Source organism: Scyliorhinus torazame, chromosome 12 (genome assembly GCF_047496885.1).
Source record: "Scyliorhinus torazame isolate Kashiwa2021f chromosome 12, sScyTor2.1, whole genome shotgun sequence".
Lineage (NCBI taxonomy): Eukaryota > Metazoa > Chordata > Chondrichthyes > Carcharhiniformes > Scyliorhinidae > Scyliorhinus > Scyliorhinus torazame.
In genome coordinates this window covers 144,356,073-144,374,541 of record NC_092718.1, presented here as the reverse complement: position 1 = coordinate 144,374,541, position 18,469 = coordinate 144,356,073, and the positions used below count along the sequence as shown (strand labels likewise).

The 18,469-nt window shown below is 48.7% G+C and overlaps 1 protein-coding gene across 2 annotated transcripts in view; it reads right to left on the bottom strand.

Moving 5' to 3' along the window:
• The window catches only part of LOC140386632 (protein phosphatase PTC7 homolog), a 256,860-nt gene that overhangs the window by 178,455 nt on the left and 59,936 nt on the right, over positions 1-18,469 (bottom strand). The window contains exon 2 of one of the 2 annotated variants that reach the window (XM_072469127.1): positions 12,884-12,959. The exons of the other annotated variant lie outside the window; for it this stretch is intronic. Coding sequence (XP_072325228.1) covers positions 12,884-12,959 — 76 coding nt within the window. The remainder of the gene's footprint in view (positions 1-12,883; positions 12,960-18,469) is intronic. 2 annotated transcript variants of the gene reach the window in all.

Sequence of the window (18,469 nt, the reverse complement as noted above, 5' to 3'; positions counted from 1 at the left end):
CTGGTCCCTTTCCTCTCCGAACTCCAGCTCCACCCAGTGCGGGGCGTGGTCTGAGATGGCTATGGCCGAATACTCCGTTCCTTCCACTTTCGGGATTAGCGCCCTACTCAAAACAAAAAAATCTATCCGGGAGTAGGCTCTATGTACATGGGAAAAGAATGAGAATTCCCTGGCCAGGGACCTAGCAAATCTCCATGGATCCCCTCCCCCCAACTGGTCCATAAACCCCCTAAGCACCTTGGCCGCAGCCGGCCTCTTCCCCGCCTTGGATCTGGAGCGATCTAATGCTGGATCCAGCACCGTGTTGAAATCCCCCCCCCATTATCAAGCTTCCTACCTCCAGGTCCGGAATCCGACCCAGCATGCGCTTCATAAATCCGGCATCATCCCAGTTTGGGGTGTATACGTTGACCAGTACCACCCATACCCCCTGCAACCTACCGCTCACCATCACGTATCGACCCCCATTATCCACAACAATATTCTTGGCCTCAAATGACACCCGCTTCCCCACCAGTATTGCAACCCCTCTGTTCTTCTCATCCAGCCCCGAATGGAATACCTGTCCTACCCATCCCTTTCTCAACCTGACCTGGTCTGCCACCTTCAAATGTGTCTCTTGAAGCATGACCACGTCTGCCTTCAGTCCCTTTAAGTGCGCGAACACTTGGGCCCTCTTAACCGGCCCATTCAAGTTATCAGCCGGATTGGGGGTCTTCTCACCCCCCCCCCCCCCCCCCCGCCGACTAGCCATCTCCTTTTCTAGGCCAGTCACGTGCCCGCGCCTCCCGCACCCTCCAGTCCCCCAGACGGCGGACCCCCGCCCTGACCACCTCTCCTATTTCCAGTTCCCCATTGGCCAATGCAGCAGCAACCCTATACCCACCCCCCCACTAGATCCATATCTAGCTCTTTTGCTCCCCCCATAACACTCCCGTAAGTCAGCTGACTCCTGCTGACCCCGGCCTCTCCCGCTTTCCCGTCGACCCCCCCAGTGTGGGAATCCCCCCTCCCCCTCCTCCCTAGCAGTCAGTGTGCGCTCCTCCGACCCCCACCGCTGTCCTTCCCTAGCGCGGGGCGGGTCGGAGGAGTGCACACTGACTGCTAGGGAGGAGGGGGAGGGGGGATTCCCACACTGTGGGGAACTTTTGCGGCCTTATCTCAATTCCCCCATCCCCGGGCCTCCCCTCCCTCCAACATCGGCGCTCACACTCTCCCACAGTCTCCCCATCGAATCCCTTCATCCATCCCCATCCAGCACCTAACCAAGGGAACATTCCCTACACGTAGTTAAAACCATATATACAGCAAACATTCCCCCCCCCCATAACGAACCCTCAATTCGAGTCCAACTTTTCAGTCTGTATAAAGCTCCAAGCCTCCTCAGGCGTTTCGAAATAGTGGTGCCGATCTTGAAATGTGACCCACAATCACGCTGGCTGCAGCATACCGAACTTCACCCCCTTCCAATGGAGCACCGCCTTGGCCCGATTAAAGCCAGCTCTCTTCTTGGCCACCACTGCACTCCAGTCCTGGTAGATTCGGATCTCCGTGTTCTCCCACCTGCTGCTCCGCTCTTTCTTCGCCCATCTCAGGACACACTCTCTATCCATAAAGCGGTGAAACCTCACCACTACAGCCCTTGGCGGCTCGTTGGCCTTGGGTCTCCTTGCCAGGACCCGATGAGGCCCATCTAGCTCCAGGAGCCTCGGGAAAGCTCCCGTGCCCATCAGCAAATTGAGCATCGTGCTCACATATGCCCCGGTATCGGGCCCCTCAACTCCTTCAGGGAGACCCAGAATCCGAAGATTCTTCCTTCTCGACCTATTCTCCAGGTCCTCAAATCTTTCCGCCCACCTCTTATGCAGCGCCTCGTGTGCCTCCACCTTCACCGCCAGGCCCAAGATCTCATCCTCGTTCTCCGAGGCTTTCTGCCGCACCTCCCGGATCGCCGCCCCCTGGTCCCTCTGGGTCTACACTAGCTTCTCAATCGCCACCTTCATTGCGCCAGCATTTCGGTCTTCAGCTCCTCAAAGCAGCGTTTAAGAAACTCCTGCTGCTCCTGCGACCACTGCGCCCATGCTGCTTGGTCTCCACCCGCCGCCATCTTGCTTTTTCTCCCTCGCACTTTTCGCTGCTCCAAGATCTCTTTTTTCACCGCTCCACTCCTGGTCCAATCCATATACTGTCGGGGGGATCCTGCTGTCACCTTCCCACACTGGAAGCCGTCGAACAAGTGCCGTTGGGGCCCCTCTAGAGAGCCCTAAAGTCGGTTCCCGGCGGGAGCTGCCAAACATGCGACCTATTCAGGCATGGCCGCAACCGAAGTGATCCAGCTATATTACCCAAGATAAACTGTATTCCTGGACAAGATACTTTCTCCATTACTCCTACTACCACTTCACCACTCTTCACTGGACTTTCCAACCTTACCTTATATAATGGAACGCTACTCCTCTCACCCTGAATTCCACATATCACCACATTTTCTGGCAACATTCTTCCCAAACTACATAATTTCTCATCTCTTACTATTAAAGATTGACTAGCCCCTGTATCTCTTAAAATTGTGACTTCTTTACCTGCTCCTCCTGATACACATGAGTAAACTTTACCCACACAAGTAAATTCTTTAAAGACATCTGGCACCTTCTTTACAATTACTTCTTGAACACGCTGTACAATCGTTTGCACCTCCTTCGCTTCCCTTGGGCTTTCCTTTACCACTCTAACAAACCCCACTGTCTTATCCTGTTTTACCACATCAGCCTTCCCAGTGCTTTTCTTCAACCACCAACACTGTGACTTTACATGGCCTAGTTTATTACAGTGAAAACATCTGAAACTTTTCATTTCTTTTCCACCCTCCTGGATTTCTTTTTTAATCTGAGGTACACTATCTTTATTGTCTCCCATCAGATCACCTTTACCTTTACCACGAGTATTTCTCATGTACCCAGTTTCAATCCCTCACCGGCTGAAACTGATGTCGGAAACCAATCTTTGATTTATGAACTAATTCATAATCATCTGCCATTTCCGCTGCTCATCTCGCAGTATTAACCCTCTGGTCTTCCACACGAGTTCTCACTACATCAGGAATTGAATTTTTAAACTCCTCCAAAAGAATAATTTCTCTTGAGAGCTTCATACATTTGGTCTGTTTTCAAAGCCCTTTTCCACCTATCAAAATTACTCTGTTTGAGCCTTTCAAATTCCATGTATGTTTGACCAAATTCTTTCCTTAAATTTCTAAACCTTTGTCTGTAAGCTACAGGCACTAGCTCATATGCACTTAAGATGGATTTCTTCACCTCCTCATACGTTCCAGATACCTCCTCCGGTAGTGATGCAAACACTTCACTAGCCCTACCTACCAGCTTTGTTTGAATCAGTAATACCCACATGTCCTGTGGCCATTGCATTTGTTTAGCTACCTTCTCAAATGAAATGAAAAAGGCTTCTACCTCCTTCTCGTCAAACCTTGGCAATGTTTGGACATATTTAAATAGATCCCCACCACGTCTTCGACTACGACGCTCTGTCTCATTATCCTCATCACTATCCTCCAACTGTACGTGTCCATTTGCGTCTGCCAATTTTAACTGATTTTCATGTTTCGGAGCCTTTTTCCGAAGTTCAAACTTTCACTCTTTTTCCCTTTCCTCTCTATCTCTTTCTTTGTTTCTTTCTTCTCTCTCCTTTTCTTTTTCCTCTCTATCTCTTTCTCTTTCTTTTTCCGCTTTCTCTCTTTTGTATTCAAGCCACTTTAAATCTTTCTCATATTCCACTTGTTTAATTTGCAACTGCATTTTTGCCATTTTCCAAACTCTATCTCAGGCAACTTTAAATACTTAACCACCGCCATAATTACCTCATCTTTTCGCATTTTGTCAGGTTGTGTTTTTTTTAAAAATATATTTTATTCAAAATTTTGTGGCCAAACATAACAGTACATAGTTTTTCTTTTGAACAACAACAAAGCAATATAAATAACCGTGGCCAGTTTTAAACAAATAAATAAATAATATATATATATATATAAACAAAAACAAAACTGAATGGCAACTGCCTTATCAAAAATAGTTACTCTCCAAAGATACAATCCAACAATCCAATATACATTACCTATAACAAGTGTCTATACATATACAATGACATCCCTGAGAGTCCGTCCGGTTCCGCCCCCTCCCCCCCCCCTGGGTTGCTGCTGTTGTCTTCTTCTTTTCCCTTCCCTCTATCTTCCTGTGAGGTAGTCGACGAACGGTTGCCACCGCCTGGTGAACCCTTGAGCCGAACCCCTTAATACGAACTTGATCCGTTCTAACTTTATAAACCCTGCAATGTCGTTTATCCAGGTCTCCACACACGGGGGTTTGGCTTCCTTCCACATTAACAATATCCTGCGCCAGGCTACTAGGGACGCAAAGGCCAAAACATCAGCCTCTCTCGCCTCCTGCACTCCCGGCTCTTCTGCAACCCCGAATATAGCCAACCCCCAGCTTGGTTCGACCCGGACCCCCACCACCTTCGAAAGCACCTTTGCCAGACCCACCCAGAACCCCTGTAGTGCCGGGCATGACCAGAACATGTGGGTGTGATTCGCTGGGCTTCTCGAGCATCTCCCACACCCATCCTCTACCCCGAAAAATTTACTGAGCCGTGCTCCAGTCATATGCGCCCTGTGTAAAACCTTAAGTTGTATCAGGCTTAGCCTGGCACACGAGGACGACGAGTTTACCCTACGTAGGGCATCAGCCCCTCCTCAATCTCCTCCCCCAGCTCTTCTTCCCATTTCCCTTTCAGCTCATCTACCATAATCTCCCCCTCGTCCCTCATTTCCATATATATGTCCGACACCCTACCATCCCCCACCCATGTCTCTGAGATCACTCAATCCTGCACCTCCTGCGTCGGGAGCTGCGGGAATTCCCTCACCTGTTGCCTCGCAAAAGCCCTCAGTTGCATAAACCGAAATGCATTCCCTTGGGGCAACCCATATTTTTCAGTCAGCGCTCCCAGGCTCGCAAACGTCCCATCTACGAACAGATCTCTCAATTGTACTACCCCAGCTCTTTGCCATGCTCCAAATCCCCCATCCATTCTCCCCGGAACAAACCTATGATTATTTCTTATCGGGGACCGCACAGAGGCTCCCGTCCTTCCCCATTGCCGTCCCCACTGCCCCCAAATTTTCAATGTAGCCACCACCGGACTGGTGGTGTATTTCTTCGGTGAGAACGGCAACGGCGCCGTCACCATTGCTTGTCGGCTAGTCCCCCTGCAGGACGCCCTCTCCAATCTCTTCCACACCGCTCCCTCCCCTTCTCCCATCCACTTACACACCATTGAAATATTGGCGGCCCAGTAATAGTCGTTTAGGCTCGGTAGTGCCAACCCCCCCCTGTCCCTACTACGCTGCAAAAATCCCCTCACTCTCGGGGTCTTCCCGGCCCACACAAAACTCAATGCTCTTCTCGATTCTCTTGAAAGAAACCTTCGTGACCACTACCGGGAGGCACTGAAACACAAAAAGGAATCGCGGGAGGACCACCATTTTAACCGCCTGCACCCTACCTGCCAGTGACAGGGACACCATGTCCCATCTCTTAAAGTCCTCCTCCATCTGTTCCACCAACCGCGTTAAATTAAGCCTGTGTAATGTACCCCAATTCTTGGCTATCTGGATCCCCAAGTACCGGAAGTCCCTTGTTACCTTCCTCAACGGTAAATCCTCTATTTCCCTGCTCTGCTCCCCTGTATGCACCACGAACAACTCACTTTTCCCCATGTTCAATTTATACCCTGAAAAATCCCCAAACTCCCCAAGTATCCGCATTATCTCTGGCATTCCCTCCGCCGGGTCCGCCACATACAACAACAAATCATCCGCATACAGAGATACCCGGTGTTCTTCTCCTCCCCTGAGTACTCCCCTCCACTTCCTGGAACCCCTCAATGCTATGGCCAGGGGCTCAATCGCCAGTGCAAACAATAACGGGGACAGAGGACATCCCTGCCTCGTCCCTCTATGGAGCCGAAAATAATCAGACCCCCGTCCATTCGTGACCACGCTCGCCATCGGGGCCCTATACAGCAACTGTACCCATCTGATATACCCATCTCCAAAGCCAAATCTCCTCAGCACCTCCCACAAATAATCCCACTCCACTCTATCAAATGCTTTCTCGGCATCCATCGCCACCACTATTACCGCTTCCCCCTCTGGTGGGGGCATCATCATTACCCCTAGCAGCCTCCGTATATTCGTATTCAGCTGTCTCCCCTTCACAAACCCAGTTTGGTCCTCATGAACCACCCCCGGGACACAATCCTCTATCCTCATTGCCATTACCTTGGCCAGAATCTTAGCATCCACATTCAGGAGGGAAATGGGCCTATAGGACCCGCATTGCAGCGGGTCTTTTTCCTTCTTTAGGAGGAGCGATATCATTGCCTCTGACATAGTCAGGGGCAGCTGCCCCCTTTCCCTAGCCTCATTAAAGGTTCTCATCAGTAGCGGGGCCAGCAAGTCCATATATTTCCTATAAAATTCCACTGGGAATCCGTCTGGTCCCGGGACCTTCCCCGCCTGCATGCTCCCAATCCCTTTCACTACTTCCTCCGTCTCAATCTGTGCTCCCAGTCCCACCCTCTACTGCTCCTCCACCTTAGGAAATTCCAGCTGATCCAGAAAGCACATCATTCTCTCCTTCCCTTCCGGGTGCTGAGCTTCATATAATTTTTAATAAAATGCCTTGAACACTCCATTCACTCTCTCCGCTCCCGGCTCCATCTCTCCCACCTCATCTCTCACCCCCCCTATCTCCCTCGCTGCTCCCCTTTTCCTCAGTTGGGGGGCCAGCAACCTGCTCGCCTTCTCCCCGTATTCGTATTGTACAGCCTGTGCCTTCCTCCATTGTGCCTCTGCATTACCCGTAGTCAACAAGTCAAATTCTACATGTAGCCTTTGCCTTTCCCTGTACAGTCCCTCCTCCGGTGTCTCCGCATATTGTCTGTCCACCCTCAAAAGTTCTTTCAACAACCGTTCCCTTTCCCTACCCTCCTGCTTTCCTTTATGTGCCCTGATAGATATCAGCTCCCCTCTAACCACTGCCTTCAACGCCTCCCAGACCACTCCCACCTGAACCTCCCCATTGTCATTGAGTTCCAAGTACCTTTCAATACACCCCCTCACCCTTAAACACACACCCTCATCTGCCAATAATCCCATGTCCATTCTCCAGGGTGGGTGCTGTTCTTTTTCATCCCCTATCTCCAGGTCCACCCAATGCGGAGTGTGGTCCGAAATAGCTATAGCCGTGTACTCCGTCCCCGTCACCTTCGGGATCAGTGCCCTTCCCAAAACAAAAAAGTCTATCCGTGAATAAACTTTGTGGACATAGGAGAAAAACGAAAACTCCTTACTCCTAGGTCTACTAAATCTCCAGGGGTCTACTCCTCCCATCTGCTCCATAAAGTCCTTGAGCACCCTAGCTGCAGCCGGCCTCCTTCCGGTCCTGGACCTCGATCTGTCCAGCCCTGGGTCCAGCACCGTACTAAAATCTCCACCCATTACCAACTTTCCCGCCTCTAGGTCCGGGATGCATCCCAACATACGCCTCATAAAATTGGCATCATCCCAGTTCGGGGCATATACGTTCACTAAAACCACCGCCTCCCCTTGCAATCTGCCACTCACCATCACGTATCTGCCCCCACTATCCGCCACTATGGTCTTTGCCTCGAACATTACCCGCTTCCCCACTAATATAGCCACCCCCCTGTTTTTTGCGTCTAGCCCCGAATGAAACACCTGCCCCATCCATCCTTTGCGTAGTCTGACCTGGTCTATCAGATGCGTCTCCTGCAGCATAACCACATCTGCCTTAAGTTTCTTTAGGTGTGCGAGTACCCGTGCCCTCTTAATCGGCCCGTTCAGCCCTCTCACATTCCACGTGATCAGCCGGGTTGGGGGGCTCTTTACCTACCCCCCCCCCTGTCGACTAGCCATCTCCTTTTTCAGTCCAGTTCCTCACCCGGTTCCCACGTAGCCGTATCTCCCCCCAACGGCGCCCTCCCGGCCCGACCACCCCACCCCATACCAGCTCCCCCTTCTCCCCAGCAGCAGCAACCCAGTTAACCCCCCCCCCCCCGCTAGATCCTGTTCTAGCGTAATTGCACCCCCCATGTTGCTCCCAGAAGTCAGCAAACTCTGGCCGACCTCGGCTTCCCCCCGTGACCTCGGCCCCCACTGTGCGAGGCCCCCTCCTTCCTGCTTTCCTGTTCCCGCCATGATTACCATAGCGCGGGAACAAAGCCCGCGTTTCCCATTTGGCCCCGCCCCCAATGGCCGGCGCCCCCAGCTCCTCATCCTCCCTCCCCCACGACATGGGGAAGAGAGAAAAGTTGCATGGTCGCAGGATTCACAATTTGGGAAATCATCTCTTCCCCCTTTTCCCCCCCCTTCACCCCACGTAATCACCCCACCACTTTGTCCCAAACGTTCTTTTTCTAGCCCGCTTATTCCAGTTTCTCCTCGACAATAAAAGTCCACGTCTCTTCTGCCGTTTCAAAGTAGTGGTGTTTCCCTTGATGTGTGACCCACAGTCTTGCCGGCTGAAGCATTCCAAATTTAACCTTCCTTTTGTGCAGCACCGCCTTGGCCCGATTAAAGCTTGCCCTCCTTCTCACCACCTCCGCACTCCAATCTTGATATACGCGGATCACCGCGTTCTCCCACCTACTGCTCCGGGTTTTCTTTGCCCATCTGAGGACCATCTCTCTGTCCTTATATCGGAGAAATCTCACCACTATGGCTCGAGGAATTTCTCCAGCCCTCGGTCTTCGCGCCATAACTCGATAAGCTCCCTCCACCTCCAACGGGCCCGTCGGGGCCTCCGATCCCATTAACGAGTGAAGCATCGTGCTCACATATGCCCCGACGTCCGCCCGTTCTGCACCTTCGGGAAGACCAAGAATCCTTAAATTCTTCCTCCTCGCATTATTCTCCAGCACATCCAGCCTTTCCACACACCTTTTGTGTTGTGCCTCGTGCATCTCTGTCTTCACCACCAGGCCCTGTATTTCGTCCTCATTCTCAGCAGCCTTTGCCTTCACGACCCGAAGCTCCTGCTCCTGGGTCTTTTGCTCCTCCTTTAGCCCTTCAATCGCCTGTAATATCGGGGCCAACAGCTCCTTCTTCATCTCCTTTTTAAGTTCTTCCACGCAGCGCCGCAGGAACTCTTGTTGGTAAGGGCCCCATATTAAACTGCCACCTTCCGACGCCATCTTGCTTTGTGCTTGCCTTCCTTGCCGCTGCTCTAGAGGATCCACCGCAATCCAGCCACTTTCCTCTCCTTTTTCCATCCGTGTCCAGGGGGGATTCCCTTCTGGTTTACCACACATTGTTTTTAGCCGTTAAAATTGCCGTTGGGGCTCCTATTAAGAGCCCAAAAGTCCGTTCCACCGGGAGCTGCCGAAACGTGCGACTTAGCTGGTCATCGCCGCACCCGGAAGTCCTTGTCAGGTTATGTTAACTGCAATGTTTTTGCCAGACCCAACAGGCTGCTTTCCGTCTCTGTCCGTAAAGTAATGCGTGCGACAGTCTCCACCCCCAAAAACTTCTGAGCCTCTGAAAGAGCCATTGTCCACAATACACTCCCCACTTAAACTAAAATACCACACCGGAAAAGCAACAGTCCTTCACTGTCTTTAAGTTCACAAAAGCCAATCCAATAGATAGAATTTTATCCCCCTCAAGCCCCCAATTGTTATGGGAGAGGCATTTTCAGAACCCCAAAATGTATCATGGAGTTCAACCAACCTCCCCTTTAATGTATTTGTTGCTTTTCCTAGCACACGGCTTGTTCCCTAGGCGTGGGATTACAATTTATGGACACGTGGGTTTTTAAACACAAAACAATGTTTATTCCATGAACTCAACTTAACAATAAACATTGGATCTCTTAACACCCCTTTCTTCAAAGATAACGCCGCAAATATTGCAACAGTAAATAATTCCTCAAAATGTTCCTTCAAACTTCCAAGAGACTTAACACCTTTAAACAGAATCACATCAGGTTATTATGAGTTTAAATCACTCAAATCATCCAGAGATAGTCTTTCATGGCAGAGATCCAGCTCACTGCAAACAGACACTCCCAAGCTCTTTTCAAACTGAAACTTGAAACTGCAATTTGGCTGATCTAAAGCCCAGCTCCACCCACACTCTGACATCACTGTTTTCTTAAAGGTACATTGCTTAAACATCCATGTCTTAAAGGTACTCTCACATGACACACGCGATCAGCCGGATCAGGGGACTACCCCCCACCCACCCCCCACTTGCCGACTAGCCATCTCCTTTTTTAGGCCAGCCACGTGCCCACGTCTCCCGCACTCTCCAGCCCCCCAGGCGGAGGCTCCCCGCCCCGACTCTCCCTCTTACCTCCAGCTCCCCCTCAGTCAGTACAGCAGCAACCCAGTTCCCACCCCCCAACTCCCCCCTCCCTCGGCCAAGCAATTGCTCTCCCGTAAGTCAGCTGACTCCGGCCGCTCCCACCTCTGCCGGCGATCCCCCAGTTGGATTCCCCCTCAAAGTCTCCCACCCTCCCCCCATCAAAGTAGGGTGGCCCAAGTCCCCCCCCTCCACTCCCCCTACAAACAGTGTGGGCTCCAGTCCGGTACCGCCCCCCGCATCAGGCTCCCCCCCTTTCCGCGGGAAAAAGCCCACGTTCCCTGCCTAGGCTGACCCCGCCCCCTGTGGCGCAGCTCCTTTCTCCTGCAGCCGATCCCCGATCCCCAAAGGCCCAGGGCCTTTGGCCCCCACTCCCCCCATCAAACGCGGGGAACAACCCCTCCCAAACCAGTACACATACCGAGAAAACACACAAATCGCCCCCTCCCACTCCCCAACATCCCCCGTAACATGCTATGAACCACTAATTTGAGTCCAACTTCTCATTTTTGATAAAGGTCCACGCCTCGTCCAGCGTATCAAAGTAGTGGTGTCGGTCCTGATATGTCGTCCTGGCTGCAACAGCCCAAACTTCACCCCCTTTCGGTGGAGAATCGCCTTGGCCTGGTTAAATCCTGCCCTCTTCTTGCCAGCTCTGCACTCCAGTCCTGATAAATGCAGATTTCAGCATTCTCCCACCTGCTGCTCTGCTCCTCCTTCGCCCATCTCAAGACACTCCCTGTCGGTGAAACCTCACCACCACAGTCCTCGGCGGCTCATTCGCCCTCGATCTCCTCGCCAGGACACTACGCGCCCCATCCAGCTCCAGGGGCTTCGGGAAGGCGCCCACGCCCAGCAGCGTGCCCAGCATCGTAGCCACATACGCCCCAGCATCCGACCCCTCCACGCCTTCAGGGAGACTCAGATTCCGCAGATTCTTCCTCCTCGACCTGTTCTGCAGATCCTCAAATTTCGCCTGCCATTTTTTATGCAGCGCCTCGTGCGCCTCCACTTTCACCGCAAGGCCCAGGATCTCATCCTCGTTATCAGAGGCCTTCTGCTGCACCTCCTTAATCGCCGTCCCCTGCATCCTCTGGGTCTCCACCAGCCTCTCGATCGACGCCTTCATAGGGGCTAACATTTCCGCCTTCAATTCCGCAAAGCAGCTTTTCAAAAACTCCCGCTGCTCTCACGACCACCGAGCCCACGCTGCCTGGTTTCTGCCCGCCCCCATCTTGCTTTTTCGCACCCGTTCTCCTCTCTTCCCTAATGCCACTTTTTTGACCGCTCCGCTCCTGGTCCACTCCATACATACAGTGCTGGGGGATCCTCACTGCTACCTTCCCACACTGGGAATCGTCGTCTAAGTGCCGCTGGAGCTCCTTAAAAGGGCCCAAAGTCCGTTAATAGCGGGAGCTGCCGAACGTGCGACCTACCCAGGCATAGCCGCAATCGGAAGTCCATCACCAATAGTTCTTGAAGTCCTACTTCAACAGTGGGTGTAGCCACATAACATGGACTGCAGCAGGTCAAGAAAGCAGCTTGCAATCACCTTCTTGAGGTCAGTATTTGTTGGTGATATCAACAATGACTCAATAAAAGCCAATATGGCAAAGCTGCTTGTACAGACAGGCAAAGTTCCTCTCGCCTGATGGTCAATGATTTATGCATTCCAACTGTGGCACAAAGTGACAATTACATATGCTGCAGCCAACTGTACAACCGTGCCTATATTACAGTGCTGTCACCAAAAGCAGCTCCACGTGTACTAAGAGTACAACACATGTGGGAAAGTGAGCTCAACCCCAGCAGTGTACAGTGGAAGACCTGGGAAATACAGACCTTTTATGGGAAAGAATAAAAAGCAAAATCTATAAATATGCTTAGAAGTCAAAATTGGAGCCACAACCAACCACCAGCAGTCCATTCAATTCCTGGGAACTGGTATGTTAGGGGGAAAATGTATGTCACTAGAAGAATGCAAAGGCTTAAAACGTATAGTATGGTTTCACAACATGCCCTTATAAGCATGAAGTATTTATTCATTCTTAAACCACAGGAAATCTGGTTCTAATTACATAAGTACAGCATTTATCGATGACTCACTAGATCCTGGATCCAATCCATTTTCCCCGTTTTTTCAAGAAAACAGATATGGACTGGTATGATTGTTTATACATATTTTAAACTCCATTGAAGGCTCATACTCTACTGTGAGTGAGTGGCCAATCTATGGAACAGGTTCCCGAGGGAGACATGGAAATGGTTTTAAGACTATAAGACAGAGGAGCAGATTAAGTCAGTGTTCTTCAATCTTTTTTTCCGGAGACCCATTTTTACCAACCGGCCAACCTTCAGGACCCAACCCGGCCGACCTTCGCGACCCACGCCGGCCGACCTGCGCGACCCACCATTTTCTCTTACCTTGTTTGCTGCTGACAAAACTGGAGGAAATGGTTTTGGGTCCCTTTGGCCCTCGTACACGCTCCCCCAGTGGAACCTGTTGGATGAAGGTAAAGCCTTCTGGTGTCAGAAAGTATGGAGTCTCCATCTGTCCAAAGTTCTGCATTTTTTTCCTGTAAAATTTTATCAAATAAAACCCCCCCCCGAACTTGTAAAAAAAAAAATGAGTAAAATAAATGAAAAAAATGAATAAAACCCCCTCGAACTTGTAAAAAAAAAAATGAAACAAATGAATAAAAAACCCCCGAACATGTAAAAAAAAATAAAAGGAATAAAATAAATGAATAAAATAAATGAATACAGAACTTGTAAAACAAAAAGCTACAACCGTTAAAAAAAATAGTGGCCGCACAGCGCATGCGTGCTGATCATCGTGCTCGCATGCGCAATGCGGGCGAATTTTGTTTTTTACATGTTCGCGGCCGCTTGCAGCCGGCGTTATGAAAAGCCAGCTGCTGCGCAGGGATTTGCGCGATCGGGAGCGCCGCGGACAACGGCTCCGCGACCCTTCCGACACCGCGCCCCCGACTTTGAAGAACACTGGATTAGGTCACTCGGCCCATCGAGTCTGCTCTGCCATTCAATCATGGCTGATATTTTTCTCATCCCTATTCTCCTGCCTTCTCCCCATAACCCCTGATCCCCTTATTAATCAAGAACCTATCTATCTCGGTCGTGATTTGGCCTCCACAACCTTCTGCGGCAAAGAACAGGAACTTTGAAGGGTCCATCAAAGGCTCCCAATATTTTAGGGAGAACTCCATAGCTGGGAACACATAGGAACTGTTAGGTTGAAAAGACCAACTCTCTCTGGTTAACTCCAATCATCCTGGTGGTCACATTAATGTAGTTGTTGACTTTTAAGAGCGATCAATCTTGATCAATTATTCTACAATAAAAGGGACAGCAGCAACATGGATACACATTGGCTGAATTACAGGAAACAGAGAGTAATGACTACTGGATGGTTTACTGGCTGGATGAAGGTTTGCAATTACAAGGTGTGTTGGGACTACTGCTCTTCCTGATATAGTAAATGATCTAGACATCGGTGTACAGGGAAATTTCAAAATTTGTGATTGATACAAAACCTGGAAGCATTGTGAACTGTGAGGAGGAACTTTAAAAATGGTTCATTTTGGTATGAAGAACATGGAGATTATATAAAATTAAGCGATTACACTAAAGGGGTGCAGGAGCAGACGGACCTGCGTGCATAGGTGTATAAGCCATTGAAGGCCAAGAGAGCTGATAATAAAGTATACAGTATCCTAGGTTTTATTAATAGGGCATAGAGTACAAGAGCAAGGGAATTGTGCTCAACTTCTATAAGACACAAGTCCATCCTTCACTGGGGTATTGTACTCTGGGCACCAAGCTTCAGGAAATATGTGATGGCATTGCAACGAGTGCAGAAAAGATTCACAAGAATGGCTCCAGGGATCAGGGGTTTCAGTTAGGTAGATAAGTTGGGGTTGTTTTCCTTGAAGAGATGGTTGAGTGGAGATTTGATAGAGGAGAAGGGGCTGGTTTAGCTCAGTGGGCTAAACAGCTGGCTTGTAATGCAGAACAAGGAAGCAGCGCGGGTTCAATTCCCGTACCGGCCTCCCCGAACAGGGGCCGGAATGTGGCGACTAAGAGCTTGTCACAGTAACTTCATTGAAGCCTACTTGTGACAATAAGCAATTATTATTAAAATCATGGGGGTTCTGAACGGAGTAAACAGGGAGAAACTGTTCCCATTGGTGGAAGGATCGACCAGAAAGCACATATTTATTGTAAGTGGCAAAAGAAGCTAAGGCAACATGAGGATAAACCTTTTCACAGAGTGGTTAGGAAATGGAATACACTGCCAGTGTCGTGGAGGCAGATTCAATGGAGGCATTCAAGAGGGGATGGATTATTATCTGAAATCTGAAAAGTGAAAATATGCAGGGTTACAGAGAGAAGGCAGGGGAATGGCACTTGTTGCATTCCTCAAACGGAGAACCGACGGGTTGACAGGCCTCCTTCGGTGCTGTAACCAAACTGTGATTCTATGAGCAGACCTAGTCTGAGATGTTAAAAATCCCAATGGTGGAAGGCTCGGTCAACCATAGCTCCAAGTCACCGTTTCCTCCCAGCCATCATTCTCAAATTAATCATGAAATGCATCATACACTATATCCTAAAATGGTTTTTGTTAACAGAAATCGGTCTAACTTGGATATGAATGAATTACTACCGTTTCCATGTCTCCCTCAGGAATCTGTTCCATAGATTGGCCACACACGCACAGTAATATTGCTTTCGAGGACTGGTTTTGAATCTTTCTGCTTCAAGAACAGGATGTGTCCTCAGTTTCCATGACATTGGACACGGTAAAGTGTGATCATTTATATTATCTAGACCATTCAGAGTTCAAAAACAGCAATCATTTCACCTCCCAACTTTCAGCCTTCCAGTGAGAACATACCCAATTTACATTTCACCCCTCAAAACCCAATCCCTCCATTTCCTCAAATGATTCTGACTGCTTTCATTAATCACCCTGGACCTCCAAGCAGCATTTGACCAAGTGTGACATCAAGTACCCCAAGCAAAGCTGCAGTCAGTGGAAATCAAAGGAAACTCTCCAGTGGTTGGAGTCATACACAACACAAAGGAAGATGGTTGTGGTTGTTGGAGGCCAAACAGAACATCACTGCAAGAAATCTACAGGATAGTGACCAAATATCTTAACTTGCTTCAATGACTTTCCTTACAACTTAAGGTCAGAAATTGAAATGTTTGCTAATGATCACATAATGTTCATACCATTTGCAATACCTGGGTACTCCAAATTAAGGTGTCGACCCACATAATGTTCCATTCAACAGAGCTTTTGGGTGCAATAAGAGATCGCTTGGAGTAGAGTGGAAGAGAAGAAATGAGAGTGAGAAAGCTGTAAGATATCCTGTCTATTGCATAAGCAACAAACCCAAGACTGATGCAAAACTGTGGGGATGAATGACCAAAACCAATAAGTACAAATATTAGATCTCTTTTTAGTGGGAATGGTCCTCGTACAATTATAGGTGAAGGTACAACTGCTAAGAAGATAAAAACCCACTGCCAGAAAGCAAGCAGACTTGCTAATTCAGACAGAGTGAGATTTTAGTAAGACTCATATGCTTAAGATAGAAGATTAGCACAGGTTTTGTAGTGATAAATGTAGATACCAGAAACTTCCACAAGTCCAAAGCTACATAGAATTTGAAGTTTAGTTTTAAACAGGTCTACTACACAAAGAAAGACACTACTGGTGCTTCATTCTAGCTCGATTGGAAAAGGAGGGTAAAAGAGGATCACAAACAGATTCTGGCATCCATTGTTTGTATGCCACTCATGTGAAGCTTGCTTACACAGAGAAGCCACCTTTGCTATACAACATAGTTGGAAATGTGCTCCAGAGCACAGCCGGCTTGCAATTAAAAGAAAACTTGGTTCTTTGTGCTTCCCTCCAATTCATGCAATTCACAGGCAGGCCACTAAAAAGGTCAACAAACAAGTCTAACTAAAAGAACATCCTTGTGTTGTGCGGGCCTTGTGTTTCCCACTACGCCATCTAGCCCACCACACCAATTGTAATGATGGGACACAGAACATCCCCACGCATTAACAATGAATAAACTGCACCTGCAACTAGCTTATTCTGGAGGTGGGGGAAATGGAGGGAAGAAGAAACATGAAGCTCCAACGTCATGGTATTATCTCCAACAATCCTAGTCATTCTGGTAATTGGGAAAAACCATAATCAATTATCCAGCCAGCCATGCCAGCCCCTGATCCCACTCCAATACAGCTCAGTCAGTATACACACTGCTCACATGGTACTGATTTAATCAGACTTGGGAGTTTACAGATTGATACATCTGGGCCATCTAGGGCCCTGCTGTTCCCTAGACCTCTGTGGCTTGGATTTCTAACCCCCACCCAACCAGAAATGTTCAATTATTTTCAAAGCTGGTTTCCCGGTACGGAGTTCCCAGCCATAACCTGGGAACCACTTTAACTAATCAGAATTTCTGGAGAGGGGGAACCTAAACAGGCCATTCAATAAATTACTTTATTTTTAGTTCAGTGCCGTAGTACCACCAGAGTTCTGGTGAAAGCTGTACATCTAAAATATTACCTGGTCTTTTCTGCTTACAGATGCTGCAGCAACAGCATTTCCTGTTTTTAGCTCCAAAATAAGTAAATCTTAAGATCTCACTTATGTGCTCCTGGTATTTAGTGCTAAAGCTGTAAAAAAAAAAATTGTTGTCCCAGTACCATTGATGATGTAGGTATTTTAATTATAGGAATTATTTATATCATGAAACAAAACAGAAACTTTATACAAGAATGCAACTGAAGATTTAATCAAGCATGGAATGGAAGAGGAGTTTGGAGACTAATTTTACAGTACAATATCACTTTGTACTCCATTCTCATTTTAATGCGGAGAGTACAATTGGGTAGTGGTAAATATAAATGGATTTGGTCTGAATCCACATTTAAAACAGATTTGTAGGCTTACAATGAGTCAACTTCATTTCAATATTCTATATCTGATCAATCAGCATATTGTCCTCTGCAAAATGGTATTGCATGCCACAGGATTAGGCGTTGCTTTAGATTCTTTTAAAGAGACATTGGGTGATGCAGCTACTGCCACACAAAGGTCTGAAAACCAAATCAAATAATCCAAAGCATTCTAAAAGTCAATTAATCTGATCTCCCAATGTTAACCAATCCTTTAACAAATTTTAGGATCCAGATCCGCATCTTCGCCAAAAACGAATCAGCTCTACCTTGGGCCATTTCCTAGCTGTGTTGGACATGGATTGGCTAGAAGCATCTTTATTGAGATGGAAGCTCTTAACAAAATATAATGTTTTCAGCTTTGTAGTTACAGAGCATCAATCAGACAGGGAAAAGCTTCAAGGAAGAGTTGTGTAATTATAATAACAGTGAAGTCCGATGCAGAGTGCCCTCTTCACGTATTAGGAACTGTGCTGGGTAGGAAAGAGGATCAGCAAAGTGCAAATGACTGTCTTTAGAATGCAGCTTTATGCATGGATTTTATGAAGCATTCCAGTTGATTTCAGTAGATATGTTATCATGGAATCATAGAATTTACAGTGCAGAAGGAGGCCACACAGCCCATTCAGGGCCCGGCCCTTGGAAATGGAAAGAGTACCCTACCCTACTCCAGCCCCCCCCCCCCCCCCCCCCCCCACCCTCCCCATAACCCAGCAACCCCACCCAACCTTTTTTGGACACTAAGGGCAATTTATCGTGGCCAGTCCACCTAACCTGCACATCTTTGGACTGTGGGAGGAAGCTGGAGCACCCGGAGGAAACCCACACCGACACGGGGAGAACGTGCAGACTCGGCACAGATGGTGACCCAAGACGGGAATCAAACCTGGGATCCTGGAAGCAATTGTGCTAACCACTATGCTACCGTGCTGACCTTATGATCCTATCATGGCCTCAACCAGCCTGAAGCTATAGCGCCACCAGGTCCATCTCAGCAGATTG